General features: G+C 44.6%; 1 protein-coding gene and 1 long non-coding RNA gene across 8 annotated transcripts in view; one reads left to right on the top strand and one right to left on the bottom strand.

The window, feature by feature from the left end:
• Positions 1-25,890, top strand: part of LOC127919802 (cAMP-specific 3',5'-cyclic phosphodiesterase 4C-like) — a gene marked incomplete at its 3' end in the record, with an annotated part of 31,362 nt that extends 5,472 nt beyond the window's left edge. Inside the window, exons 3-16 of the mRNA XM_052503642.1 lie at positions 555-689; positions 1,031-1,158; positions 1,962-2,141; positions 2,597-2,707; positions 4,777-4,942; positions 7,341-7,434; positions 8,993-9,150; positions 15,296-15,394; positions 15,943-16,107; positions 17,258-17,357; positions 17,636-17,791; positions 19,666-19,787; positions 23,989-24,171; positions 25,714-25,890. Of these exons, the coding sequence (XP_052359602.1) occupies positions 555-689; positions 1,031-1,158; positions 1,962-2,141; positions 2,597-2,707; positions 4,777-4,942; positions 7,341-7,434; positions 8,993-9,150; positions 15,296-15,394; positions 15,943-16,107; positions 17,258-17,357; positions 17,636-17,791; positions 19,666-19,787; positions 23,989-24,171; positions 25,714-25,890 (1,974 nt within the window). The remainder of the gene's footprint in view (positions 1-554; positions 690-1,030; positions 1,159-1,961; positions 2,142-2,596; positions 2,708-4,776; positions 4,943-7,340; positions 7,435-8,992; positions 9,151-15,295; positions 15,395-15,942; positions 16,108-17,257; positions 17,358-17,635; positions 17,792-19,665; positions 19,788-23,988; positions 24,172-25,713) is intronic.
• Positions 9,616-12,054, bottom strand: LOC127919790 (uncharacterized). 7 transcript variants are annotated; one of them, XR_008104042.1, is made up of 5 exons: positions 11,709-12,054; positions 11,093-11,133; positions 10,847-11,010; positions 10,601-10,764; positions 10,231-10,388 (listed from the first exon to the last, which is right to left on the bottom strand). It is a non-coding gene; the product is annotated as an uncharacterized LOC127919790 (long non-coding RNA). The 7 variants fall into 7 exon arrangements; XR_008104041.1 differs by lacking the exons at positions 10,231-10,388; positions 11,093-11,133 and adding an exon at positions 9,631-9,722; XR_008104039.1 differs by lacking the exons at positions 10,231-10,388; positions 11,093-11,133 and adding an exon at positions 9,846-9,943.
• Positions 25,891-25,902: the final 12 nt, after the last annotated feature.

The following is a 25,902-nucleotide window of genomic DNA, read 5'->3' as shown; positions in this document are numbered from 1 at the left end:
TCACATAACATTACATTCTACACTTCCTGTCATTCAGCAACATTACCCTCGATGCTTCCTGTCATTCAGTAGATTACCCTCGATGCTTCCTGTCATTCAGTAGATTATCCTCTATGCTTCCTGTCATTCACATAACATTACATTCTACACTTCCTGTCATTCAGTAGATTACCCTCGATGCTTCCTGTCATTCAGTAGATTACCCTCGATGCTTCCTGTCATTCAGTAGATTACCCTCGATGCTTCCTGTCATTCAGTAGATTACCCTCGATGCTTCCTGTCATTCAGTAGATTACCCTCGATGCTTCCTGTCATTCAGTAGATTACCCTCTATGCTTCCTGTCATTCAGTAGATTACCCTCGATGCTTCCTGTCATTCAGTAGATTACCCTCGATGCTTCCTGTCATTCACTAGATTACCCTCGATGCTTCCTGTCCGTCAGTAAATTGACTTCTGGATGTGTGCCACCCAAATATGGTAAAAAACTGTGAAAAATATATCATATCTCATCCTCTTTCTCTTTCCCGCTCTCTCTCTCTCTTTCTTTCCCCAGGATAATGACACTGATTCGTCAGGCTGTGCTGAGAAGGCGGAGTCAGGGCTCTACAGCAGCTCCTATACATCAGGAGCCACTCTGGGGGCGGAGCTACGCATGGGGAGGAGCAGGAGGCTGGCCTCCAGTTTGCAGGTAAAAACAGTAGAAAGAATATGAACGTTTTTACAGCAGAAACGTTCTCTGGATTTCATCAGCAGTGCGATACACAACAGTTACTTGTGATCAAACCTGAGAGTTTTCTTGCACAAAGATATTTACACAAGTGTTTTGGAGACGTGGCACAATAGTGGTGTGAACATTTTGGTGCAGACAAACTTATATTAGTTGTATCACAACCAATGTGAGTGTATCGTAGGGAGAGTTTTGTTATTATGCTTCCTGACAGGCTATTATTGCAAAAGAGACTTACCTGGTTTCATAAACTCTATCCTATTGGTTACCTGGTTAATCAATCAATCCTATCGTCCATTCAGGTTCCGTGTTGGCTCCGCCCCCGAGACAGGACACGCTCCCCTGAGATCCTGAGTAACATGCCACGCCCCACGTCCCTGCCCCTCTGCATCCCACCACGCATCGCCATCACACCTGCAGACACAGACAGGTAACACACACACACACCACCCAGATATACAACTATACTTCCATGTAGTGTTGTTGACCTGAGTAGCATTGTAAACCATTCTCTTTCTCTCTCTCTCTCTCTCTCTCTCTCTCTCTCTCTCTCTCTCTCTCTCTCTCTCTCTCTCTCTCTCTCTCTCTCTCTCTCTCTCTCTCTCTCTCTCTCTCTCTCTCTCTCTCTCTCTCTCTCTCTCTCTCTCTCTCTCTCCCTCTCTCTCTCTTTCTCTGTTTCTCTCTCTCTCTCTCTTTCTCTCTTTCTCTCTTTCTCTCTCTCTCTCTCTCTCTCTCTCTCTCTCTCTCTCTCTCTCTCTCTCTCTCTCTCTCTCTCTCTCTCTCTCTCTCTCTCTCTCTCTCTCTCTCTCTCTCTCTCTCTCTCTCTCTCTCTCTCTCTCTAATATTATTATGTGAGCTCACTAAATTGAGATTTAGAGAGGAGAATGGTTAACCCCCCCTCAGTAGTTTCCAGGTGGAGAATGGTTAACCCCCCTTCAGTAGGTTCCAGGTGGAGAATGGTTAACCCCCTTCAGTAGTTTCCAGGTGGAGAATGGTTAACCCCCCCTTCAGTAGTTTCCAGGTGGAGAATGGTTACCCCCCTTCAGTAGTTTCCAGGTGGAGAATGGTTAACCCCCCTCTTCAGTAGTTTCCAGGTGGAGAATGGTTACCCCCCCCCTTCAGTAGTTTCCAGGTGGAGAATGGTTAACCCCCCTTCAGTAGTTTCCAGGTGGAGAATGGTTTGTCATAATATAATAATCATAGTGTCTGTCTGTCTCTTCCCCAACCTCTCAGTGAGCTGGAGAACGGGGTGTCTCCGGGCCATACCCCTCTTGGCTCCCAGAGTCCCAGCCTGACCCTGCACCCTTCCTTCCCCCAGGGGGGTCGACGAGAGTCCTTCCTCTACCGGTCAGACTCTGACTACGACATGTCCCCCAAAAACTCAGTCTCACGCAATTCTATCGCCAGCGAAGGGTGAGAAGGGGGGAGGGAGAGTGTCAGTTTGTGTCTGAGTCAAACCATTGGCCAATTGACATTATCATGACTACATATCTTAATACACTCTGTCTTTATTAATCTCCCTCTCTCTCTCTGTCTCTAACACTCACCCTCTCTCTCTCTCTCTCTCTCTCTCTCTCTCTCTCTCTCTCTCTCTCTCTCTCTCTCTCTCTCTCTCTCTCTCTCTCTCTCTCTCTCTCTCTCTCTCTCTCTCTCTCTCTCTCTCTCTCTCTCTCTCTCTCTCTCTCTCTCTCTCTCTCTCTCTCTCTCTCTCTCTCTCTCTCTCTCTCTCTCTCTCTCTCTCTCTCTCTCCATTGGCTAATTTGCATTATCATGACTACATATCCTAATATACTCTGTCTCGCTCTCTCTCTGTTTCTAACACTCTCTCTCTCTGTTTCTAACACTCTCTCTCTCACTTTCTTTTTTAGGCATGCAGGAGAAGACTTCATTGTTACCCCCTTTGCTCAGGTGTTAGCCAGCCTGCGCTCGGTACGGAGCAACTTCACCCTCCTCGCCAACATCTCCATGCCAACCGTCAAGTCAGTGCTCACCTGTCAATCAAAACATCTAACATTGGCTAATTTGCATTATCATGACTACATATCCTAATATACTAGGCTGTCAGGCTCTCTCTCTGTTTCTAACACTCTCTCTCTCTGTTTCTAACACTCTCTTTCTCACTTTCTTTTTAGGCATGCAGGAGAAGACTTCATTAGTGACCCCTTTGCTCAGGTGTTAGCCAGCCTGCGCTATAGTGATCTACTTCAGACCAGGGCCCATCTCCATGCCAACCGTCATCAGTGCTCACCTGGGCCCCATCAAAACTCTAACAGCTGGTCTACTTTAGACCAGGGCCCCATAGGCCTGCTATATAGTGATCTACTTTAGACCAGGGCCCCATAGGCCTGCTATATAGTGATCTACTTTAGACCAGGGCCCCATAGGCCTGCTATATAGTGATCTACTTTAGACCAGGGCCCCATAGGCCTGCTATATAGTGATCTACTTTAGACCAGGGCCCCATAGGCCTGCTATATAGTGATCTACTTTAGACCAGGGCCCCATAGGCCTGCTATATAGTGATCTACTTTAGACCAGGGCCCTATAGGTCTTCCATTTGGTTATTGAGAGTTTCCTACCTCATTTACCCAGGTAGCAAGCCAATTAAAATGTGTTTAGCATGTAACTGGTTTGTAACTGATGACTGATGTGACATGTAGCTCGTGGATGTAATTGGCTGTCTGTCTACCTCGACTAGCCAATAACAGTAATGATAGTTATGGGTCACATTTACTCACCACTTTTCAATGGGCTTGTCAATGGGCGTGTCAATGGGCTTGTCAATGGGCCTGTCAATGGGCCTGTCAATGGGCCTTGTCAATGGGCCTGTCAATGGGCCTGTCAATGGGCCTGTCAATGGGCCTTTCAATGGGCCTGTCAATGGGCCTGTCAATGGGCCTGTCAATGGGCCTGTCAATGGGCCTTCAATGGGCCTGTCAATGGGCCTGTCAATGGGCCTGTCAATGGGCCTGTCAATGGGCCTGTCAATGGGCCTGTCAATGGGCCCTTCAATGGGCCTGTCAATGGGCCCTTCAATGGGCCTGTCAATTTATTTTATTTTTTAATTTTTTTTAATTTCACCTTTATTTAACCAGGTAGGCTAGTTGAGAACAAGTTCTCATTTGCAACTGCGACCTGGCCAAGATAAAGTATAGCAGTGTGAACAGACAACACAGAGTTACACATGGAGTAAACAATTAACAAGTCAATAACACCGTAGAAAAAAAGGGGAGTCTATATACATTGTGTGCAAAAGGCATGAGGAGGTAGGCGAATAATTACAATTTTGCAGATTAACACTGGAGTGATAAATGATCAGATGGTCATGTACAGGTAGAGATATTGGTGTGCAAAAGAGCAGAAAAGTAAATAAATAAAAACAGTATGGGGATGAGGTAGGTGAAAATGGGTGGGCTATTTACCAATAGACTATGTACAGCTGCAGCGATCAGTTAGCTGCTCAGATAGCAGATGTTTGAAGTTGGTGAGGGAGATAAAAGTCTCCAACTTCAGCGATTTTTGCAATTCGTTCCAGTCACAGGCAGCAGAGTACTGGAACGAAAGGCGGGCAAATGAGGTGTTGGCTTTAGGGATGATCAGTGAGATACACCTGCTGGAGCGCGTGCTACGGATGGGTGTTGCCATCGTGACCAGTGAACTGAGATAAGGCGGAGCTTTACCTAGCATGGACTTGTAGATGACCTGGAGCCAGTGGGTCTGGCGATGAATATGTAGCGAGGGACAGCCGACTAGAGCATTCAGGTCGCAGGAGACGGGTGGCATAAGGTGCTTTAGTGACAAAACGGATGGCACTGTGATAAACTGCATCCAGTTTGCTGAGTAGAGTGTCGGAAGCAATTTTGTAGATGACATCAATAGGCCTGTCAATGGGCCCTTCAATGGGCCTGTCAATGGGCCTTGTATAACACCAATGTTTAATACTGCCCCCCCTCTCTCCCGCCTCCCTCAGTCTGAACTTCACTCCCAGACAATGTTAAGCTATTGTAACCCCAACACCGGTTGGTGTAATTCCCTGTCTTGTCCACAGGAGGTCTCCACTGGGCGGTGTAGCGCCCCACAACCCCAGAGCAGCTCTATCAGATCAACAGTATGAGCAGCTGGCTACAGACACTCTGGAGGAGCTGGACTGGTGTCTGGACCAGCTAGAGACCATCCAGACTCACCGCTCTGTCAGCGATATGGCCTCCAACAAGGTACTACTGTGATATAAACACAACCATGATATAACCACAACACATCCATGATATAACCACAACACAACCATTATGAAACCACAACACAACCATTATGAAACCACAACACAACCATGATGAAACCACAACAGAACCATGATATAACCACAACACAACCATGATATAACCACAACACAACCATGATATAACCACAACACAACCATGATATAACCACAACACAACCATGATATAACCACAACACAACCATGATATAACCACAACACAACCATGATATAACCACAACACAACCATTATGAAACCACAACACAACCATGATATAACCACAACACAACCATGATATAACCACAACACAACCATGATATAACCACAACACAACCATGATATAACCACAACACAACCATGATGTAACCACAACACAACCATGATGAAACCACAACACAACCATGATATAACTCAACACAACCATGATATAACCACAACACAACCATGATGATAACCACAACACAACCATGTGAACTGACTAACCCAACACAACCATGATGTAACCACAACACAACCATGATAAACATGATATAACCACAACACAACCATGATATAACCACAACACAACCATGATGTAACCACAACGCAACCATGATATAACCACAGCACAACCATGATTAACCACAACACAACCATGATATAACCACAACACAACCATTATGAAACCACAACACAACCATGATGTAACCACAACACAACCATGATGTAACCACAACACAACCATGATATAACCACAACACAACCATGATGAAACCACAACACAACCATGATATAACCACAACACAACCATGATGTAACCACAACACAACCATGATGTAACCACAACACAACCATGATGAAACCACAACACAACCATGATATAACCACAACACAACCATGATGTAACCACAACACAACCATGATATAACCACAACACAACCATGATGTAACCACAACACAACCATGATGAAACCACAACACAACCATGATATAACCACAACACAACCATGATATAACCACAACACAACCATGATATAACCACAACACAACCATGATGAAACCACAACACAACCATTTCCACAACACAACCATGATATAACCACAACACAACCATGATGAAACCCTGATATAACCACAACACAACCATGATATAACCACAACACAACCATGATGAAACCACAACACAACCATGATATAACCACAACACAACCATCCCAACCATCCCAACACAACCATGATATAACCCACAACCATGATATTGATGAAACTCCACAACACAACCATCCCTCCCAACACAACCATCCACAACACAACCATGATATAACCACAACACAACCATCCACAACACAACCCACAACACAACCATGATATAACCACAACACAACCATGATTTGATATAACCACCCAACCATGATTTGATCCACAACACAACCATGATATAACCACAACCATCCCTCCCAACACAACCATGATATAACCACAACACAACCATGATATAACCACAACACAACCATGATATAACCACAACACAACCCCACAACCAACCATCCCACAACCATGATTAACCACAACACATCCATGATATAACCCAACACAACCATGATATAACCACAACACAACCATGATATAACTCCACAACATCCCACCACAGCTTCCACTCAGTGAACTCCCTCCCCTCAAACTGCTCCCCCTCCCCTCCCTCCCCCCCATTTTCTCCCTCCCCACCCACCCTCCCTCCCTCCCTCCCTCCCTCCCTCCCTCCCTCCCTCCCTCCCTCCCCCTCCCTCCCTTGAACCCTCTCCCTCCCTCCCTCCCTCCTCCCTCCCTCCCCCCTTTTCTCCCCCTCCCCCTCCCTCCCTCCCCTCCCCCTCCCCCTCCCTCCCTCCCTCCTCCCTCCCCCCTTTTCTCCCTCCCTCCCTCCCTCCCTCCCTCCCTCCCTCCCTCCCCTCCCCCTCCCCTCCTTCCCTCCCTCCCCCCTTTCTCCCTCCCTCCCTCCCTCCCTCCCTCCCCTCCCTCCTTCCCTCCCTCCCCCTCTCCCTCCCTCCCTCCCTCCCTCCCTCCCCCTCCCTCCCTCCCCTCCCTCCCTCCCTCCCTCCCTCCCCTCCCTCCCTCCCTCCCCTTTTTCTCCCTCCCTCCCTCCCTCCCTCCCTCCCTCCCCCTCCCCCTCCCCCCTCCCTCCCTCCCTCCCTCCCTCCCTCCCTCCCTCCCTCCCTCCCTCCCTCCCTCCCCTCCCTCCCTCCCTCCCTCCCTCCCTCTCCCTCCCTCCCTCCCCTCCCTCCCTCCCCCTTTTTCTCCCTCCCTCCCTCCCTCCCTCCCCCTCCCTCCTCCCTCCCTCCCTCCCTCCCTCCCTCCCTCCCTCCCTCCCTCGCTCCCTCAGTTTAAGAGGATGTTAAACAGGGAGCTGTCTCACCTATCAGAGATGAGTCGTTCGGGTAACCAGGTGTCTGAGTACATCTCCAGCACGTTCATGGGTGAGTACACCTACCTGGATATGCCTGTAGTTACCTGTACATACCTGAAGTAACCTGTCTGGTCATACCTGTTTGTCTGTTCATACCTGTCTGTCTGGTCATACCCGTCTGTATGTCTGTTAATACCTGTCTGTTCATACCTGTCTGTCTGTTAAAACCTGTCTATCTGTTCATACCTGTCTGTCTGGTCATACCTGTCTGTCTGTTAATACCTGTCTGTTCATACCTGTCTGTCTGTTCATACCTGTCTGTCTGTTCATACCTGTCTGTCTGTTCATACCTGTCTGTCTGGTCATACCTGTCTGTCTGTTAATACCTGTCTGTCTGTGCATACCTGTCTGTCTGTCATACCTGTCTGTCTGTTCATACCTGTCTGTCTGTCATACCTGTCTGTCTGTTAATACCTGTCTGTCATACCTGTCTGTCTGTTCAAACCTGTCTGTCTGTTCATACCTGTCTGTCTGTTCATACCTGTCTGTCTGTTAATACCTGTCTGTTCATACCTGTCTGTCTGTTCATACCTGTCTGTCTGTTCATACCTGTCTGTCTGTTCATACCTGTCTGTCTGGTCATACCTGTCTGTCTGTTAATACCTGTCTGTCTGTGCATACCTAACATGTGTCTCTATCCCCTAGACCAGCCCAACGAGGTGGAGCTGGTGTCCCCTAATCTAAAGGAGAAGTCTATGTGTGTCTCTATCCCCTAGACCAGCCCAACGAGGTGGAGCTGTCGTCCCCTAATCTAAAGGAGGAGTCTATGTGTGTCTCTATCCCGTAGACCAGCCCAACGAGGTGGAGCTGGTGTCCCCTAATCTAAAGGAGTAGTCTATGTGTGTCTCTATCCCCTAGACCAGCCCAACGAGGTGGAGCTGGTGTCCCCTAATCTAAAGGAGAAGTCTATGTGTGTCTCTATCCCCTAGACCAGCCCAACGAGGTGGAGCTGCCGTCCCCTCGTCTAAAGGAGGAGTCTATGTGTGTCTCTATCCCCTAGACCAGCCCAACGAGGTAGAGCTGGTGTCCCCTAATCTAAAGGAGAAGTCTATGTGTGTCTCTATCCCCTAGACCAGCCCAACGAGGTGGAGCTGGTGTCCCCTAATCTAAAGGAGGAGTCTATGTGTGTCTCTATCCCCTAGACCAGCCCAACGAGGTGGAGCTGGTGTCCCCTAATCTAAAGGAGGAGTCTATGTGTGTCTCTATCCCCTAGACCAGCCCAACGAGGTGGAGCTGGTGTCCCCTAATCTAAAGGAGGAGTCTATGTGTGTCTCTATCCCCTAGACCAGCCCAACGAGGTGGAGCTGGTGTCCCCTAATCTAAAGGAGGAGTCTATGTGTGTCTCTATCCCCTAGACCAGCCCAACGAGGTGGAGCTGGTGTCCCCTAATCTAAAGGAGGAGTCTATGTGTGTCTCTATCCCCTAGACCAGCCCAACGAGGTGGAGCTGGTGTCCCCTAATCTAAAGGAGTAGTCTATGTGTGTCTCTATCCCCTAGACCAGCCCAACGAGGTGGAGCTGGTGTCCCCTAATCTAAAGGAGAAGTCTATGTGTGTCTCTATCCCCTAGACCAGCCCAACGAGGTGGAGCTGCCGTCTCCTCGTCTAAAGGAGAAGTCTATGAGTCAGATTAGCGGAGTGAGGAATCTGTCCCACAGCTCCACTCTGTCCCCCTCTTCTGTCCCGCGCTTCGGAGTCAACACTGAACAGGAGGACCAGCTTGCCAGGGTAAAGTATGCAAGGCTCGCTCATATGCACACACACACACACACACACACACACACACACACACACACACACACACACACACACACACACACACACACACACACACACACACACACACACACACACACACACACACACACACACACACACACACATAACACACACTACGTACACACACACACACACACACACACACACACACACACACACACACACACACACACACACACACACACACACACACACACACACACACACACACACACACACACACACACACAAAATATACATTTTCACAAAGTTGCTTCAGTGTCTTTAGATATTTTTGTCAGATGTTACTATGGATACTGAAGTATAATGACAAGCATTTCATAAGTGTCAAAGGCTTTTATTGACAATTACATGAAGTTGATGCAAAGAGTCAATATTTGCAATGTTGACTCTTCTTTTTCAAGACGTCTGCAATCCGCCCTGGCATGCTGTCAATTACCTTCTGGGCCACATCCTGACTGATGGCATGCTGTCAATTAACTTCTGGGCCACATCCTGACTGATGGCATGCTGTCAATTAACTTCTGGGCCACATCCTGACTGATGGCATGCTGTCAATTACCTTCTGGGCCACATCCTGACTGATGGCATGCTGTCAATTACCTTCTGGGAGGAGTCTATGTGTGTCCACATCCTGACTGATGGCATGCTGTTAATTAACTTCTGGGCCACATCCTGACTGATGGCATGCTGTCAATTAACTTCTGGGCCACATCCTGACTGATGGCATGCTGTTAATTAACTTCTGGGCCACATCCTGACTGATGGCATGCTGTCAATTCCCCTTCATGCTGGCCACATCCTGACTGATGGCATGCTGTCAATTAACTTCTGGGCCACATCCTGACTGATGGCATGCTGTCAATTAACTTCTGGGCCACATCCTGACTGATGGCATGCTGTCAATTACCTTCTGGGCCACATCCTGACTGATGGCATGCTGTCAATTACCTTCTGGGCCACATCCTGACTGATGGCATGCTGTCAATTACAGTCTATGTGTCAGATTAGGGAGTGAGGAATCTTCTGGGCCACATCCTGACTGATGGCATGCTGTCAATTAACTTCTGGGCCACATCCTGACTGATGGCATGCTGTCAATTAACTTCTGGGCCACATCCTGACTGATGGCATGCTGTCAATTAACTTCTGGGCCACATCCTGACTGATGGCATGCTGTCAATTAACTTCTGGGCCACATCCTGACTGATGGCATGCTGTCAATTACTGATGGCATGCTTCTGGGCCACATCCTGACTGATGGCATGCTGTCAATTACCTTCTGGGCCACATCCTGACTGATGGCATGCTGTCAATGTTCTGGGCCACATCCTGACTGATGGCATGCTGTCAATTAACTTCTGGGCCACATCCTGACTGATGGCATGCTGTCAATTACCTTCTGGGCCACATCCTGACTGATGGCATGCTGTCAATTAACTTCTGGGCCACATCCTGACTGATGGCATGCTGTCAATTACCTTCTGGGCCACATCCTGACTGATGGCATGCTGTCAATTAACTTCTGGGCCACATCCTGACTGATGGCATGCTGTCAATTACCTTCTGGGCCACATCCTGACTGATGGCATGCTGTCAATTACCTTCTGGGCCACATCCTGACTGATGGCATGCTGTCAATTACCTTCTGGGCCACATCCTGACTGATGGCATGCTGTCAATTAACTTCTGGGCCACATCCTGACTGATGGCATGCTGTCAATTAACTTCTGGGCCACATCCTGACTGATGGCATGCTGTCAATTAACTTCTGGGCCACATCCTGACTGATGGCATGCTGTCAATTAACTTCTGGGCCACATCCTGACTGATGGCATGCTGTCAATTACCTTCTGGGCCACATCCTGACTGATGGCATGCTGTCAATTACCTTCTGGGCCACATCCTGACTGATGGCATGCTGTCAATTAACTTCTGGGCCACATCCTGACTGATGGCATGCTGTCAATTACCTTCTGGGCCACATCCTGACTGATGGCATGCTGTCAATTACCTTCTGGGCCACATCCTGACTGATGGCATGCTGTCAATTACCTTCTGGGCCACATCCTGACTGATGGCATGCTGTCAATTAACTTCTGGGCCACATCCTGACTGATGGCATGCTGTCAATTAACTTCTGGGCCACATCCTGACTGATGGCATGCTGTCAATTAACTTCTGGGCCACATCCTGACTGATGGCATGCTGTCAATTAACTTCTGGGCCACATCCTGACTGATGGCATGCTGTCAATTAACTTCTGGGCCACATCCTGACTGATGGCATGCTGTCAATTAACTTCTGGGCCACATCCTGACTGATGGCATGCTGTCAATTAACTTCTGGGCCACATCCTGACTGATGGCATGCTGTCAATTAACTTCTGGGCCACATCCTGACTGATGGCATGCTGTCAATTAACTTCTGGGCCACATCCTGACTGATGGCATGCTGTCAATTAACTTCTGGGCCACATCCTGACTGATGGCATGCTGTCAATTAACCTTCTGGGCCACATCCTGACTGATGGCATGCTGTCAATTAACTTCTGGGCCACATCCTGACTGATGGCATGCTGTCAATTACCTTCTGGGCCACATCCTGACTGATGGCATGCTGTCAATTAACTTCTGGGCCACATCCTGACTGATGGCATGCTGTCAATTAACTTCTGGGCCACATCCTGACTGATGGCATGCTGTCAATTAACTTCTGGGCCACATCCTGACTGATGGCATGCTGTCAATTACCTTCTGGGCCACATCCTGACTGATGGCATGCTGTCAATTAACTTCTGGGCCACATCCTGACTGATGGCATGCTGTCAATTACCTTCTGGGCCACATCCTGACTGATGGCAGCCCATTCTTGCATAATCAATGCTTGGAGTTTGTCAGAATTTGTGGGTTTTTGTTTGTCCACCCGCCTCTTGATGATTGACCACAAGTTCTCAATGGGATTAAGGTCTGGGGAGTTTCCTGGCCATGGACCCAAAATACTGATGTTTTGTTCCCCGAGCCACTTAGTTATCACTTTTGCCTTATGGCAAGGTGCTCCATCATGCTGGAAAAGGCATTGTTCATCACCAAACTGTTCCTAGATGGTTGGGAGAAGTTGCTCTCGGAGGATGTGTTGGTACCATTCTTTATTCATGGCTCTGTTCTTAGGCAAAATTGTGAGTGAGCCCACTCCCTTGGCTGAGAAGCAACCCCACACATGAATGGTCTCAGGATGCTTTACTGTTGGCATGACACAGGACTGATGGTAGCGCTCACCTTGTCTTCTCCGGACAAGCTTTTTTCCCGAATCCCAAACAATCGGAAAGGGGATTCATCAGAGAAAATTACTTTACCCCAGTCCTCAGGAGTCCAATCCCTGTACCTTTGGCAGAATATCAGTGTCACGGTCGTCATAAGGAGGAGACCAAGTCGCAGCGTGATAAGCCTACATTCTATTTTATAAACGAATGCAACACTGACCGAAACTATAGAAAATAACAAAAGGAACCGTGACGCTCAATATGACTATAGTGTGAAACAGGCAACTAAACATAGAATAATAACCCATGGAAAATGGCCCTAAACAGGATCCCCAATCAGAGACAACGACACCCTGAAACAGGCAAACCAATAAACATAGAATAATAACAAGACCAACATGGAAAATGGCCCTAAACAGGATCCCCAATCAGAGACAACGACACCCTGACCTAACCACAACGATCAACAGTGGTCTCTGATTGGGAACCAATTCAGGCCACCATAGACCTACAAAATATACCTAGACAATACCAAAACACCATAGACCTACAAATATACCTAGACAATACCAAAACACCATAGACCTACAAATATACCTAGACAATACCAAAACACCATAGACCTACAAATATACCTAGACAATACAAAACACCATAGACCTACAAATATACCTAGACAATACCAAAACACCATAGACCTACAAATATACCTAGACAATACCAAAACACCATAGACCTACAAATATACCTAGACAATACCAAAACACCATAGACCTACAAATATACCTAGACAATACCAAAACACCATAGACCTACAAATATACCTAGACAATACCAAAACACCATAGACCTACAAATATACCTAGACAATACCAAAACCCCCATAGAAGTACAAAAACCCTAGACAAGACAAAAACACCATAGACCTACAAATATACCTAGACAATACCAAAACCCCCATAGAAGTACAAAAACCCTAGACAAGACAAAACACCATAGACCTACAAATATACCTAGACAATACCAAAACCCCCATAGAAGTACAAAAACCCTACGCAAGACAAAAACACACATACCACCCTCGTCACACCCTGACCTAAACAAAATAATAATAATAATAATAATAATATATGCCATTTAGCAGACGCTTTTATCCAAAGTGACTTACAGTCATGTGTGCATACATTCTACGTATGGGTGGTCCCGGGAATCGAACCCACTACCCTGGCGTTACAAGCGCCATGCTCTACCAACTGAGCTACAGAAGGACCACAATAAAGAAAACAAAGATAACTAAGGTCGGGGCGTGACAATCAGTCCGTCCCTGATGTTTTTCATGGAGAGGAGTGGCTTCTTTGCTGCCCTTCTTTGACACCAGGCCATCCTCCAAAAGTCTTCGCCTCACTGTGCGTGTAGATGCACTCACACCTGCCTGCTGCCATTCCTGAGCAAGCTCTGTACTGGTGGTGCCCCGATCCCACAGCTGAATCAACTTTAGGAGACGGTCCTGGCGCTTGCAGGACTTTCTTGGGCGCCCTGAAGCCTTCTTCACAACAATTGAACCACTCTCCTTGAAGTTATTGATGATCCGATAAATGGTTGATTCTTACTGGCAGCTATATCCTTGCCTGTGAAGCCCTTTTTGTGCAAAGCAATGATGACGGCACGTGTTTCCTTGCAGGTAACCATGGTTGACAGAGGATGAACAATGAATCCAAGCACCACCCTACTTTTGAAGCTTCCAGTCTGTTATTCGAACTCAATCAGCATGACAGAGTGATCTCCAGCCTTGTCCTCGTCAACACTCACACCTGTGTTAACGAGAGAATCACTGACATGATGTCAGCTGGTCCTTTTGTGGCAGGGCTGAAATGCAGTGGAAATGTTTTTGGGGATTCAGTTCATTTGTATGGCAAATAGGAACTTTGCAATTAATTGTGATTCATCTGATCACTCTTCATAACATTCTGGAGTGTTTTCAAATTGCCATCATACAAACTGAGGCAGCAGACTTTGTGAAAATGTATATTTGTGTAATTCTCAAAACTTTGGGCCAAGACTGTACATACACAAATACCTTCTCAGTCAATCAGTCAAGGTTACTAGACTCAGCTCATTACCTCACTGAAGGCTTCCCACTCTCTCTTTGTGTGTGCCTGCTTGCGTATGTGTGTGTCTGCCTGCCTGTGTGTGCCCCTGCCTGTGTGTGTGTGTGTGTGTGTGTGTGTGTGTGTGTGTGTGTGTGTGTGTGTGTGTGTGTGTGTGTGTGTGTGTGCCTGTGTGTGTGTGTGTGTGTGTGCCCCTGCCTGTGTGTGCCCCTGTATGTGTGTGTGTGTGTGTGTGTGTGTGTGTGTGTGTGTGTGTGTGTGTGTGTGTGTGTGTGTGTGTGTGTGTGTGTGCCCCTGCCTGTGTGTGCCCCTGCCTGTGTGTGTGTGTGTGTGTGTGGTGTGTGTGTGTGTGTGTGTGTGTGTGTGTGCCCCTGCCTGTGTGTGCCCCTGCCTGTGTGTGTGTGTGTGTGTGTGTGTGTGTGTGTGTGTGTGTGTGTGTGTGTGTGTGTGTGTGTGTGTGTGTGTGTGTGTGTGTGCTGTGTGTGTGTGTGTGTGTTTGCCTGCCCGTGTGTGCCCCTGCCTGTGTGTGTGTGCCTGCCTGCCTGCCTGTGTGTGTGTGTGTGTGTGTGTGTGTGTGTGTGTGTGTGTGTGTGTGTGTGTGTGTGTGTGTGTGTGTGTGTGTGTGTGTGTGTGTGTGTGTGTGTGTGTGTGTGTGTGTGTGTGTGTGTGTGTGTGTGTGTGTGTGTGTGTGTGTGTGTGTGTGTGTGTGTGTGTGTGTGTGTAGGAGCTAGAGGACCTGGACAAGTGGAGTTTCAACATCTTCAGAGTGTCAGAGTTCTCCAACAGCAGGCCTCTCAGCTGCATCATGTACGCCATCTTCCAGGTACCTGGAGTTAGACACGCGGTGTGGGGTTTAGTTTTAGGGGTTAGGTTTAGTTTTAGGCTTAGGTTTAGTTGTAGGGGTTAGGTTTAGTTGTAGGGTTAGGTTTAGTTGTAGGGTTAGGTTTAGTTTTAGGGTTAGGTTTAGTTTTAGGGTTAGGTTTAGTTTTAGGGTTAGGTTTAGTTTTAGGGTTAGGTTTAGGTATACAAGGTATAGGTATGTGTGCGTGTGTGTGTGTGTGTGTGTGTGTGTGTGTGTGTGTGTGTGCGTGCGTGCGTGCGTGTGTGTGTGTAGGTATGTTGTGTGCTGAGTGTGTGTGTGTGTGTGTGTTCATGCAGGTGTGTGTGTGGGTCCTTCTGTAGCTCAGTTGGTAGAGCATGGCGCTTGTAACGCCAGGGTAGTGGGTTTGATTCCCGGGACCACCCATACGTAGAATGTATGCACACATGACTGTAAGTCGCTTTGGATAAAAGCGTCTGCTAAATGGCATATATGTGTGTTAATGCATGTGTGTGTGTCAGTGTGTATTAACCCCTCATGTCCCCCTGTAGGAACGTGATCTCCTAAAGACGTTCCGCATCCCTGTCGACACCTTCGTGACCTACGTGATGACCCTGGAAGACCATTACCATGGCAACGTGGCCTACCACAACAGCCTGCACGCCGCCGACGTCTGCCAGTCCACACATGTCCTCCTCTCCACACCCGCACTAGACGTGAGCCACCTACAGTAATATATACAGTAATATATACAGTAATATATACAGTAATATATACAGTGATATATACAGTGTTATATACAGTAATCTATACAGTAATCTATACAGTAATCTATACAGTGATATATACAGTGTTATATATACAGTGTTATATATACAGTGTATATATACAGTAATCTATACAGTAATCTATACAGTAATATATACAGTAATATATACAGTGATATATACAGTAATATATACAGTAATATATACAGTAATATATACAGTGATATATACAGTAATATATACAGTGATATATACAGTGATATATACAGTGATATATACAGTAATGTATACAGTGATATATACAGTAATATATACAGTGATATATACAGTGATATATACAGTAATATATACAGTAATATATACAGTAATCTATACAGTAATATATACAGTAATATATACAGTAATATATACAGTGATATATACAGTAATATATACAGTAATCTATACAGTGATATATACAGTGTTATATACAGTAATCTATACAGTGATATATATACAGTAATATATACAGTGTTATATACAGTAATCTATACAGTAATATATACAGTAATCTATACAGTAATATATACAGTAATATATACAGTAATATATACAGTGATATATACAGTAATACAGTAATATATACAGTAATATATACAGTAATATATACAGTATATACAGTAATCTATACAGTAATATATATAGTAATAGTGATGGCCCTATCATAATACCATCACTCCCATTAGTGGTATAAACTAGTGGCCCCTCCATAATATATCAATATAGTAGTGATATATACAGTAATCTATACAGTGATATATCCATAATATATCACTCCCATTAGTGGTTAGCTAGTGGCCCCTCCATAATACCATCACTCCCAGTAGTGGTTAGCTAGTGGCCCCTCCATAATACCATCACTCCCATTAGTGGTTAGCTAGTGGCCCCTCCATAATACCATCACTCCCAGTAGTGGTTAGCTAGTGGCCCCTCCATAATACCATCACTCCCAGTAGTGGTTAGCTAGTGGCCCCTCCATAATAGCATCACTCCCATTAGTGGTTAGCTAATGGCCCCTTTCTCCCTCTCCCCCTCACTACCGCCTCTCTCTCTCCATCAGGCTGTGTTTACAGACCTGGAGATCCTAGCAGCTCTGTTTGCTGCAGCCATCCATGATGTGGACCACCCTGGAGTGTCTAACCAGTTCCTCATCAACACCAGTCAGTCTACACACACACCTCTCTCTGTCTCTTGTCTCCTCCATTCCCCATGTTTCTGACCATCTAACCTCTCACTCTCTACTCTCTCCTCCCTGTTTCTATCACTCTCTCCTCCCTCTCTACTCTATCCCTCTTCTCCCTCCCTCTATCCCTCTCTCTCTCTCTCTATATCCCTCCCTCTCTCTCCCCCTCTCTCTCCCTCCCTCTCTATCCCTCTCTATCCCTCTCTCCTCCCTCTCTCTATCCCTCTCTACTCTATCCCTCTCCCTCTCTCTCAGACTCTGAGCTGGCTCTCATGTACAATGATGAGTCAGTGTTAGAGAACCATCACTTGGCTGTTGGCTTCAAGCTGCTCCACCTGGACAACTGTGACATCTTCCAGAACCTGACCAAGAGACAGCGACAGAGCCTCCGCAAGCTGGTCATCGATATGGTGAGAGACCTGTCATTTTATTTTATTATTATTATTATTTTTTAAATTTTACCCTTATTTAACCAGGCAAGTCAGTTAAGAACATATTCTTATTTTCAATGACGGCCTGGGAACAGTGGGTTAACTGCCTGTTCAGGGGCAGAACGACAGATTTGTACCTTGTCAGCTCGGGGGTTTTGAACTCACAACCTTCCGGTCATCACAGGCAGCATCCATCATCATCCAATCACAGCAGGGTTTGGAGACAAGAGTGGGAGGGGCAGGAGTGGGAGGGGTCAAAGGTAAACGTTTCAGTGATTTTTACAACTAAACAGTTTTTTATTTATTTCTATTTTTATTTCACCTTTATTTAACCAGGTAGGCCAGTTGAGAACACCTTTATTTAACCAGGTAGGCCAGTTGAGAACACCTTTATTTAACCAGGTGGCCAGTTGAGAACACCTTTATTTAACCAGGTAGGCCAGTTGAGAACACCTTTATTTAACCAGGTAGGCCAGTTGAGAACACCTTTATTTAACCAGGTAGGCCAGTTGAGAACACCTTTATTTAAACAGGTAGGCCAGTTGAGGAACACCTTTATTTAACCAGGTAGGCTAGTTGAGAACACCTTTATTTAACCAGGTAGGCCAGTTGAGAACACCTTTATTTAAACAGGTAGGCCAGTTGAGAACACCTTTATTTAACCAGGTAGGCCAGTTGAGAACACCTTTATTTAATCAGGTAGGCCAGTTGAGAACACCTTTATTTAACCAGGTAGGCTAGTTGAGAACACCTTTATTTAACCAGGTAGGCCAGTTGAGAACACCTTTATTTAACCAGGTAGGCCAGTTGAGAACACCTTTATTTAACCAGGTAGGCCAGTTGAGAACACCTTTATTTAACCAGGTAGGCCAGTTGAGAACACCTTTATTTAAACAGGTAGGCCAGTTGAGAACACATTTATTTAACCAGGTAGGCTAGTTGAGAACACCTTTATTTAACCAGGTAGGCTAGTTGAGAACACCTTTATTTAACCAGGTAGGCCAGTTGCAGAACACCTTTATTTAACCAGGTAGGCCTAGTTGAGAACACCTTTATTTAACCAGGTAGGCCAGTTGAGAACACCTTTATTTAACCAGGTAGGCCAGTTGAGAACACCTTTATTTAACCAGGTAGGCCAGTTGAGAACACCTTTATTTAACCAGGTAGGCCAGTTGAGAACACCTTTGTTTAACCAGGTAGGCCAGTTGAGAACACCTTTATTTAACCAGGTGGCCAGTTGAGAACACCTTTATTTAACCAGGTAGGCCAGTTGAGAACACCTTTACTTATCTAATACCTACAGAAAATACATGACTATACAGGTACTATACTCATACCTACAGAAAATACATGACTATACAGGTACTATACTAATACCTACAGAAAATACATGACTATACAGGTACTATACTAATACCTACAGAAAATACATGACTGAACAGGTACTATACTAATACCTACAGAAAATACATGACTCTCTCTCAGGTACTATACTAATACCTACAGAAAATACTCTCTCTACAGGTCTATACTAATACCTCCTACATGACTGAACAGGTACTATACTCATGACTCAGGTACTATACTAATACCTACTCTCTCTCAGAAAATACTGACTGTACAGGTACTATATACCTACAGAAAATCCATCCCTCCTACAGAAAATCCCACCCTCCCTACATCTCAGGTACTATACTAATACCTCTACATGACTGTACAGGTCCCTCCCATGACTGTACAGGTACTATACTAATACCTACAGAAAATCCAGGTCCCTCCTCTCTCTCTACTATACCCTCAGAAAATACCTCAGGTACTATCCCTCCCTCTCAGGTACTCTCTCTCCCTCTAAAATGTTAGCTACAGACATGTCTAAACACATGACTCTACTAGCTGATCTGAAGACCATGGTGGAGACTAAGAAGGTGACCAGTTCAGGAGTTCTGCTGTTGGACCACTATACAGAACGCATACAGGTACTACTACTATACCGAACGCATACAGGTACTACTACTATACATGACTATACAGGTACTACTACTATACAGAACGCATACAGGTACTACTACTATACATGACTATACAGGTACTACTACTATACAGAACAGAAAATACAGACTGTACAGGTACTACTAATACCTACAGAAAATACATGACTATACAGGTACTACTACTATACCTGACAGAAAATACATGACTGGTACTACTACTATACATACAGAAAATACAGACTGTACAGGTACTACTACTATACAGAAAATACATGACTGTACAGGTACTATACTAATACCTACAGAAAATACATGACTATACAGGTACTACTAATACCTACAGAAAATACATGACTGTACAGGTACTATACTATACATGAAAATACATGACTGTAGGGTACTACTAATACCTATACATGACTATACAGGTACTACTAATACCTACAGAAAATACATGACTATACAGGTACTATACTACATATACATGACCTATACAGGTACTACTACTATACAGAAAATACATGACTATACAGGTACTACTACTAATACTAATACTACAGAAAATACATGACTGTACAGGTACTATACTAATACCTACAGAAAATACATGACTATACAGGTACTATACTAATACCTACAGAAAATACATGACTGAACAGGTACTATACTAATACCTACAGAAAATACATGACTGTACAGGTACTATACTAATACCTACAGAAAATACATGACTATACAGGTACTATACTAATACCTACAGAAAATACATGACTGTACAGGTACTATACTAATACCTACAGAAAATACATGACTGAACAGGTACTATACTAATACCTACAGAAAATACATGACTGTACAGGTACTATACTAATACCTACAGAAAATACATGACTGTACAGGTACTATACTAATACCTACAGAAAATACATGACTGTACAGGTACTATACTAATACCTACAGAAAATACATGACTGAACAGGTACTATACTAATACCTACAGAAAATACATGACTGTACAGGTACTATACTAATACCTACAGAAAATACATGACTGTACAGGTACTATACTAATACCTACAGAAAATACATGACTGTACAGGTACTATACTAATACCTACAGAAAATACATGACTGTACAGGTACTATACTAATACCTACAGAAAATACATGACTGAACAGGTACTATACTAATACCTACAGAAAATACATAATTGAACAGGTACTATACTAATACCTACAGAAAATACATGACTGTACAGGTACTATACTAATACCTACAGAAAATACATGACTGTACAGGTACTATACTAATACCTACAGAAAATACATGACTGTACAGGTACTATACTAATACCTACAGAAAATACATGACTGTACAGGTACTATACTAATACCTACAGAAAATACATGACTATACAGGTACTATACTAATACCTACAGAAAATACATGACTATACAGGTACTATACTAATACCTACAGAAAATACATGACTGTACAGGTACTATACTAATACCTACAGAAAATACATGACTATACAGGTACTATACTAATACCTACAGAAAATACATGACTATACAGGTACTATACTAATACCTACAGAAAATACATGACTATACAGGTACTATACTAATACCTACAGAAAATACATGACTGTACAGGTACTATACTAATACCTACAGAAAATACATGACTGTACAGGTACTATACTAATACCTACAGAAAATACATGACTGTACAGGTACTATACTAATACCTACAGAAAATACATGACTGTACAGGTACTATACTAATACCTACAGAAAATACATGACTGAACAGGTACTATACTAATACCTACAGAAAATACATGACTATACTATACTAATACCTACAGAAAATACATGACTACAGGTACTATACTAATACCTACAGAAAATACATGACTGTACAGGTACTATACTAATACCTACAGAAAATACATGACTGAACAGGTACTATACTAATACCTACAGAAAATACATGACTGAACAGGTACTATACTAATACCTACAGAAAATACATGACTGAACAGGTACTATACTAATACCTACAGAAAATACATGACTGTACAGGTACTATACTAATACCTACAGAAAATACATGACTGTACAGGTACTATACTAATACCTACAGAAAATACATGACTATACAGGTACTATACTAATACCTACAGAAAATACATGACTATACTAATACCTACAGAAAATACATGACTACAGGTACTATACTAATACCTACAGAAAATACATGACTGTACAGGTACTATACTAATACCTACAGAAAATACATGACTGTACAGGTACTATACTAATACCTACAGAAAATACATGACTGTACAGGTACTATACTAATACCTACAGAAAATACATGACTATACAGGTACTATACTAATACCTACAGAAAATACATGACTATACAGGTACTATACTAATACCTACAGAAAATACATGACTATACAGGTACTATACTAATACCTACAGAAAATACATGACTGTACAGGTACTATACTAATACCTACAGAAAATACATGACTGTACAGGTACTATACTAATACCTACAGAAAATACATGACTGTACAGGTACTATACTAATACCTACAGAAAATACATGACTGTACAGGTACTATACTAATACCTACAGAAAATACATGACTGAAAATACATGACTGTACAGGTACTATACTAATACCTACAGAAAATACATGACTGTACAGGTACTATACTAATACCTACAGAAAATACATGACTATACAGGTACTATACTAATACCTACAGAAAATACATGACTGTACAGGTACTATACTAATACCTACAGAAAATACATGACTATACAGGTACTATACTAATACCTACAGAAAATACATGACTGTACAGGTACTATACTAATACCTACAGAAAATACATGACTGTACAGGTACTATACTAATACCTACAGAAAATACATGACTGTACAGGTACTATACTAATACCTACAGAAAATACATGACTATACAGGTACTATACTAATACCTACAGAAAATACATGACTGTACAGGTACTATACTAATACCTACAGAAAATACATGACTGTACAGGTACTATACTAATACCTACAGAGAATACATGACTGTACAGGGGAAAACTTCTGACTGTATTACAGTGGGGCAAAAAAGTATTTAGTCAGCTAACAATTGTGCAAGTTCTCCCACTTAAAAAGATGAGAGAGGCCTGTAATTTTCATCATAGGTACACTTCAACTGTGACAGACAAAATGAGAAGAAAAAAAATCCAGAAAATCACATTGTAGGATTTTTAATGAATTTATTTGCAAATTATGGTGGAAAAGAAGTATTTGGTCACCTACAAACAAGCAAGATTTCTGGCTCTCACAGACCTGTAACTTCTTCTTTAAGAGTTCCGACCCAGGACAGGGGGGGTGGGTCCTGAGGAACATGTTTAACACTGGGGGGGGGGTCTCCTCTCTGTAGGTCCTGCGGAACATGTTTAACACTGGGGGGTCTCTCTGTGGGTCCTGATGAACATGTTTAACACGGGGGGGGGGTGTCTCCTCCTCTCTGTAGGTCCTGAGGAACATGTTTAATACTGGGGGTCTCCTCCTCTCTGTGGGTCCTGATGAACATGTTTAACACTGGGGGGTCTCCTCTCTGTAGGTCCTGAGGAACATGTTTAATACTGGGGGTCTCCTCCTCTCTGTAGGTCTTGAGGAACATGTTTAACACTGGGGGGGGGGGTCTCCTCTCTGTAGGTCCTGAGGAACATGTTTAACACTGGGGGTCTCCTCTCTGTAGGTCCTGAGGAACATGTTTAATACTGGGGGGTCTCCTCCTCTCTGTAGGTCTTGAGGAACATGTTTAACACTGGGGGGTCTCCTCCTCTCTGTAGGTCCTGAGGAACATGTTTAACACTGGGGGGGGGTGTCTCCTCTCTGTAGGTCCTGAGGAACATGTTTAATACTGGGGGGTCTCCTCCTCTCTGTAGGTCCTGAGGAACATGTTTAACACTGGGGGGTCTCCTCCTCTCTGTAGGTCCTGAGGAACATGTTTAACACTGGGGGGGGGTCTCCTCCTCTCTGTAGGTCCTGAGGAACATGTTTAATACTGGGGGTCTCCTCCTCTCTGTAGGTCCTGAGGAACATGTTTAACACTGGGGGGTCTCCTCCTCTCTGTAGGTCCTGAGGAACATGGTCCACTGTGCAGACCTCAGCAACCCCACCAAGCCGCTGGGTGTGTATCGCCAGTGGACCGAACGCATCATGGAGGAGTTCTCCAGACAGGGAGACAAGGAGAGAGACAAGGGCTTGGAGATCAGCCCCATGTGTGACAAACACACTGCCTCGGTGGAGAAGAGCCAGGTCTCTCTCTCTCTCACTCACACACACACACACACACACACACACACACACACACACACACACACACACACACACACACACACACACACACACACACACACACACACACACACACACACACACACACACACGCACGCACGCACGCACACATACACACACAGACATGCAGAATTCACACTTTCAAACACACACACACTTTCTCTTTTTCAATCTTCTTCTTCCTCTACAAAAGCACTGATCAGGGCGATAGTTAGGGAGTTAGGCAGTTAGACAGACAGTTAGGCAGTTAGACAGTTAGGCAGTTCGACAGTTAGACAGTTAGACAGTTAGACAGTTAGACAGTTAGACAGTCAGACAGTTAGACAGTTAGACAGTTAGACAGTTAGACAGTTAGGCAGTTAGACAGTTAGGCAGTTAGACAGTTAGACAGACATTTAGGCAGTTAGACAGTTAGACAGTGAGACAGTTAGACAGTTAGACAGGCAGTTAGGCAGTTAGACAGTAAGACAGTGAGACAGTTAGACAGGCAGTTAGGCAATTAGACAGTTAGATAGTTAGACAGTTAGGCAGTTAGACAGACAGTTAGACAGCTAGGCAGACAGTTAGGCAGTTAGACAGTAAGACAGTTAGACAGTTAGGCAGTAAGACAGTTAGACAGTTAGACAGTTAGGCAGTTAGACAGTTAGACAGTTAGACAGTTAGGCAGTTAGACAGTAAGACAGTTAGACAGTTAGACAGTTAGGCAGTTAGACCGTTAGACAGTTAGACAGTTAGGCAGTAAGACAGTTAGACAGTTAGACAGTTAGACAGTTAGACAGTTAGGCAGTTAGACAGTTAGGCAGGCAGTTAGGCAGTTAGACAGTTAGACAGTTAGACAGTTAGACAGTTAGGCAGTTAGACAGTAAGACAGTTAGACAGTTAGGCAGTTAGACAGTTAGACAGTTAGGCAGTTAGACAGTTAGGCAGTTAGACAGTTAGACAGTTAGACAGTTAGACGTTAGACAGTTAGACCGTTAGGCAGTTAGGCAGTTAGACAGTTAGACAGTTAGGCAGTTAGACAGTTAGGCAGTTAGACAGTAAGACAGTTAGACAGTTAGACAGGCAGTTAGGCAGTTAGACAGTAAGACAGTTAGACAGACAGTAAGACAGTTAGACAGTTAGAGCATTGGGCCAATAACCAAAAGGTCACTAGATCAAATCTTCAAGCAGACAAGGTGAAAAATCTGTTGTTGTGCCTCTCTCTCCCTTTCTCCCTCTCCTTCTCTCTCTCTCTATCTCCCTTTCTCATCTCCCTTTCCCTTTCTCTCCCTCTCTCTCTCTCTCTCTCTCTCTCCCTCTCTCCCTCTCTCTCTCTTTCTCCCCCTCACACTCCCTTTCTCTTCTTCTCTCTCTCTTTCTCCCCCTCACACTCCCTTTCCCTCTCTCTCCCTCCCCATCCTTTTCTCTCTCTCCCTTTCTCCCTCTCTCTCCCTTTCTCCCTCTCTCTCCCTCTCCCTCCCTTCCTCTCCCTCCCTCTCTCTCCCTCCCTCTCTCTGACTCCAGGTGGGTTTCATAGACTACATAGTCCACCCTCTGTGGGAGACGTGGGGTGACCTGGTCCACCCTGATGCTCAGGACCTGCTGGACACGTTGGAGGAGAACAGAGACTGGTACCAGTCCACCATGCCTCAGAGCCCCTCTCCTCCCTACGACAAACACCTGCTCACAGACCGCTTCCAGGTAACATACACA

Source organism: Oncorhynchus keta, unplaced genomic scaffold (genome assembly GCF_023373465.1).
Source record: "Oncorhynchus keta strain PuntledgeMale-10-30-2019 unplaced genomic scaffold, Oket_V2 Un_contig_17534_pilon_pilon, whole genome shotgun sequence".
Taxonomy (NCBI): Eukaryota; Metazoa; Chordata; class Actinopteri; order Salmoniformes; family Salmonidae; genus Oncorhynchus; species Oncorhynchus keta.
The sequence above is the reverse complement of the archived record's forward strand: the minus strand, read 5'-3'. Positions and strand labels throughout refer to the sequence as shown.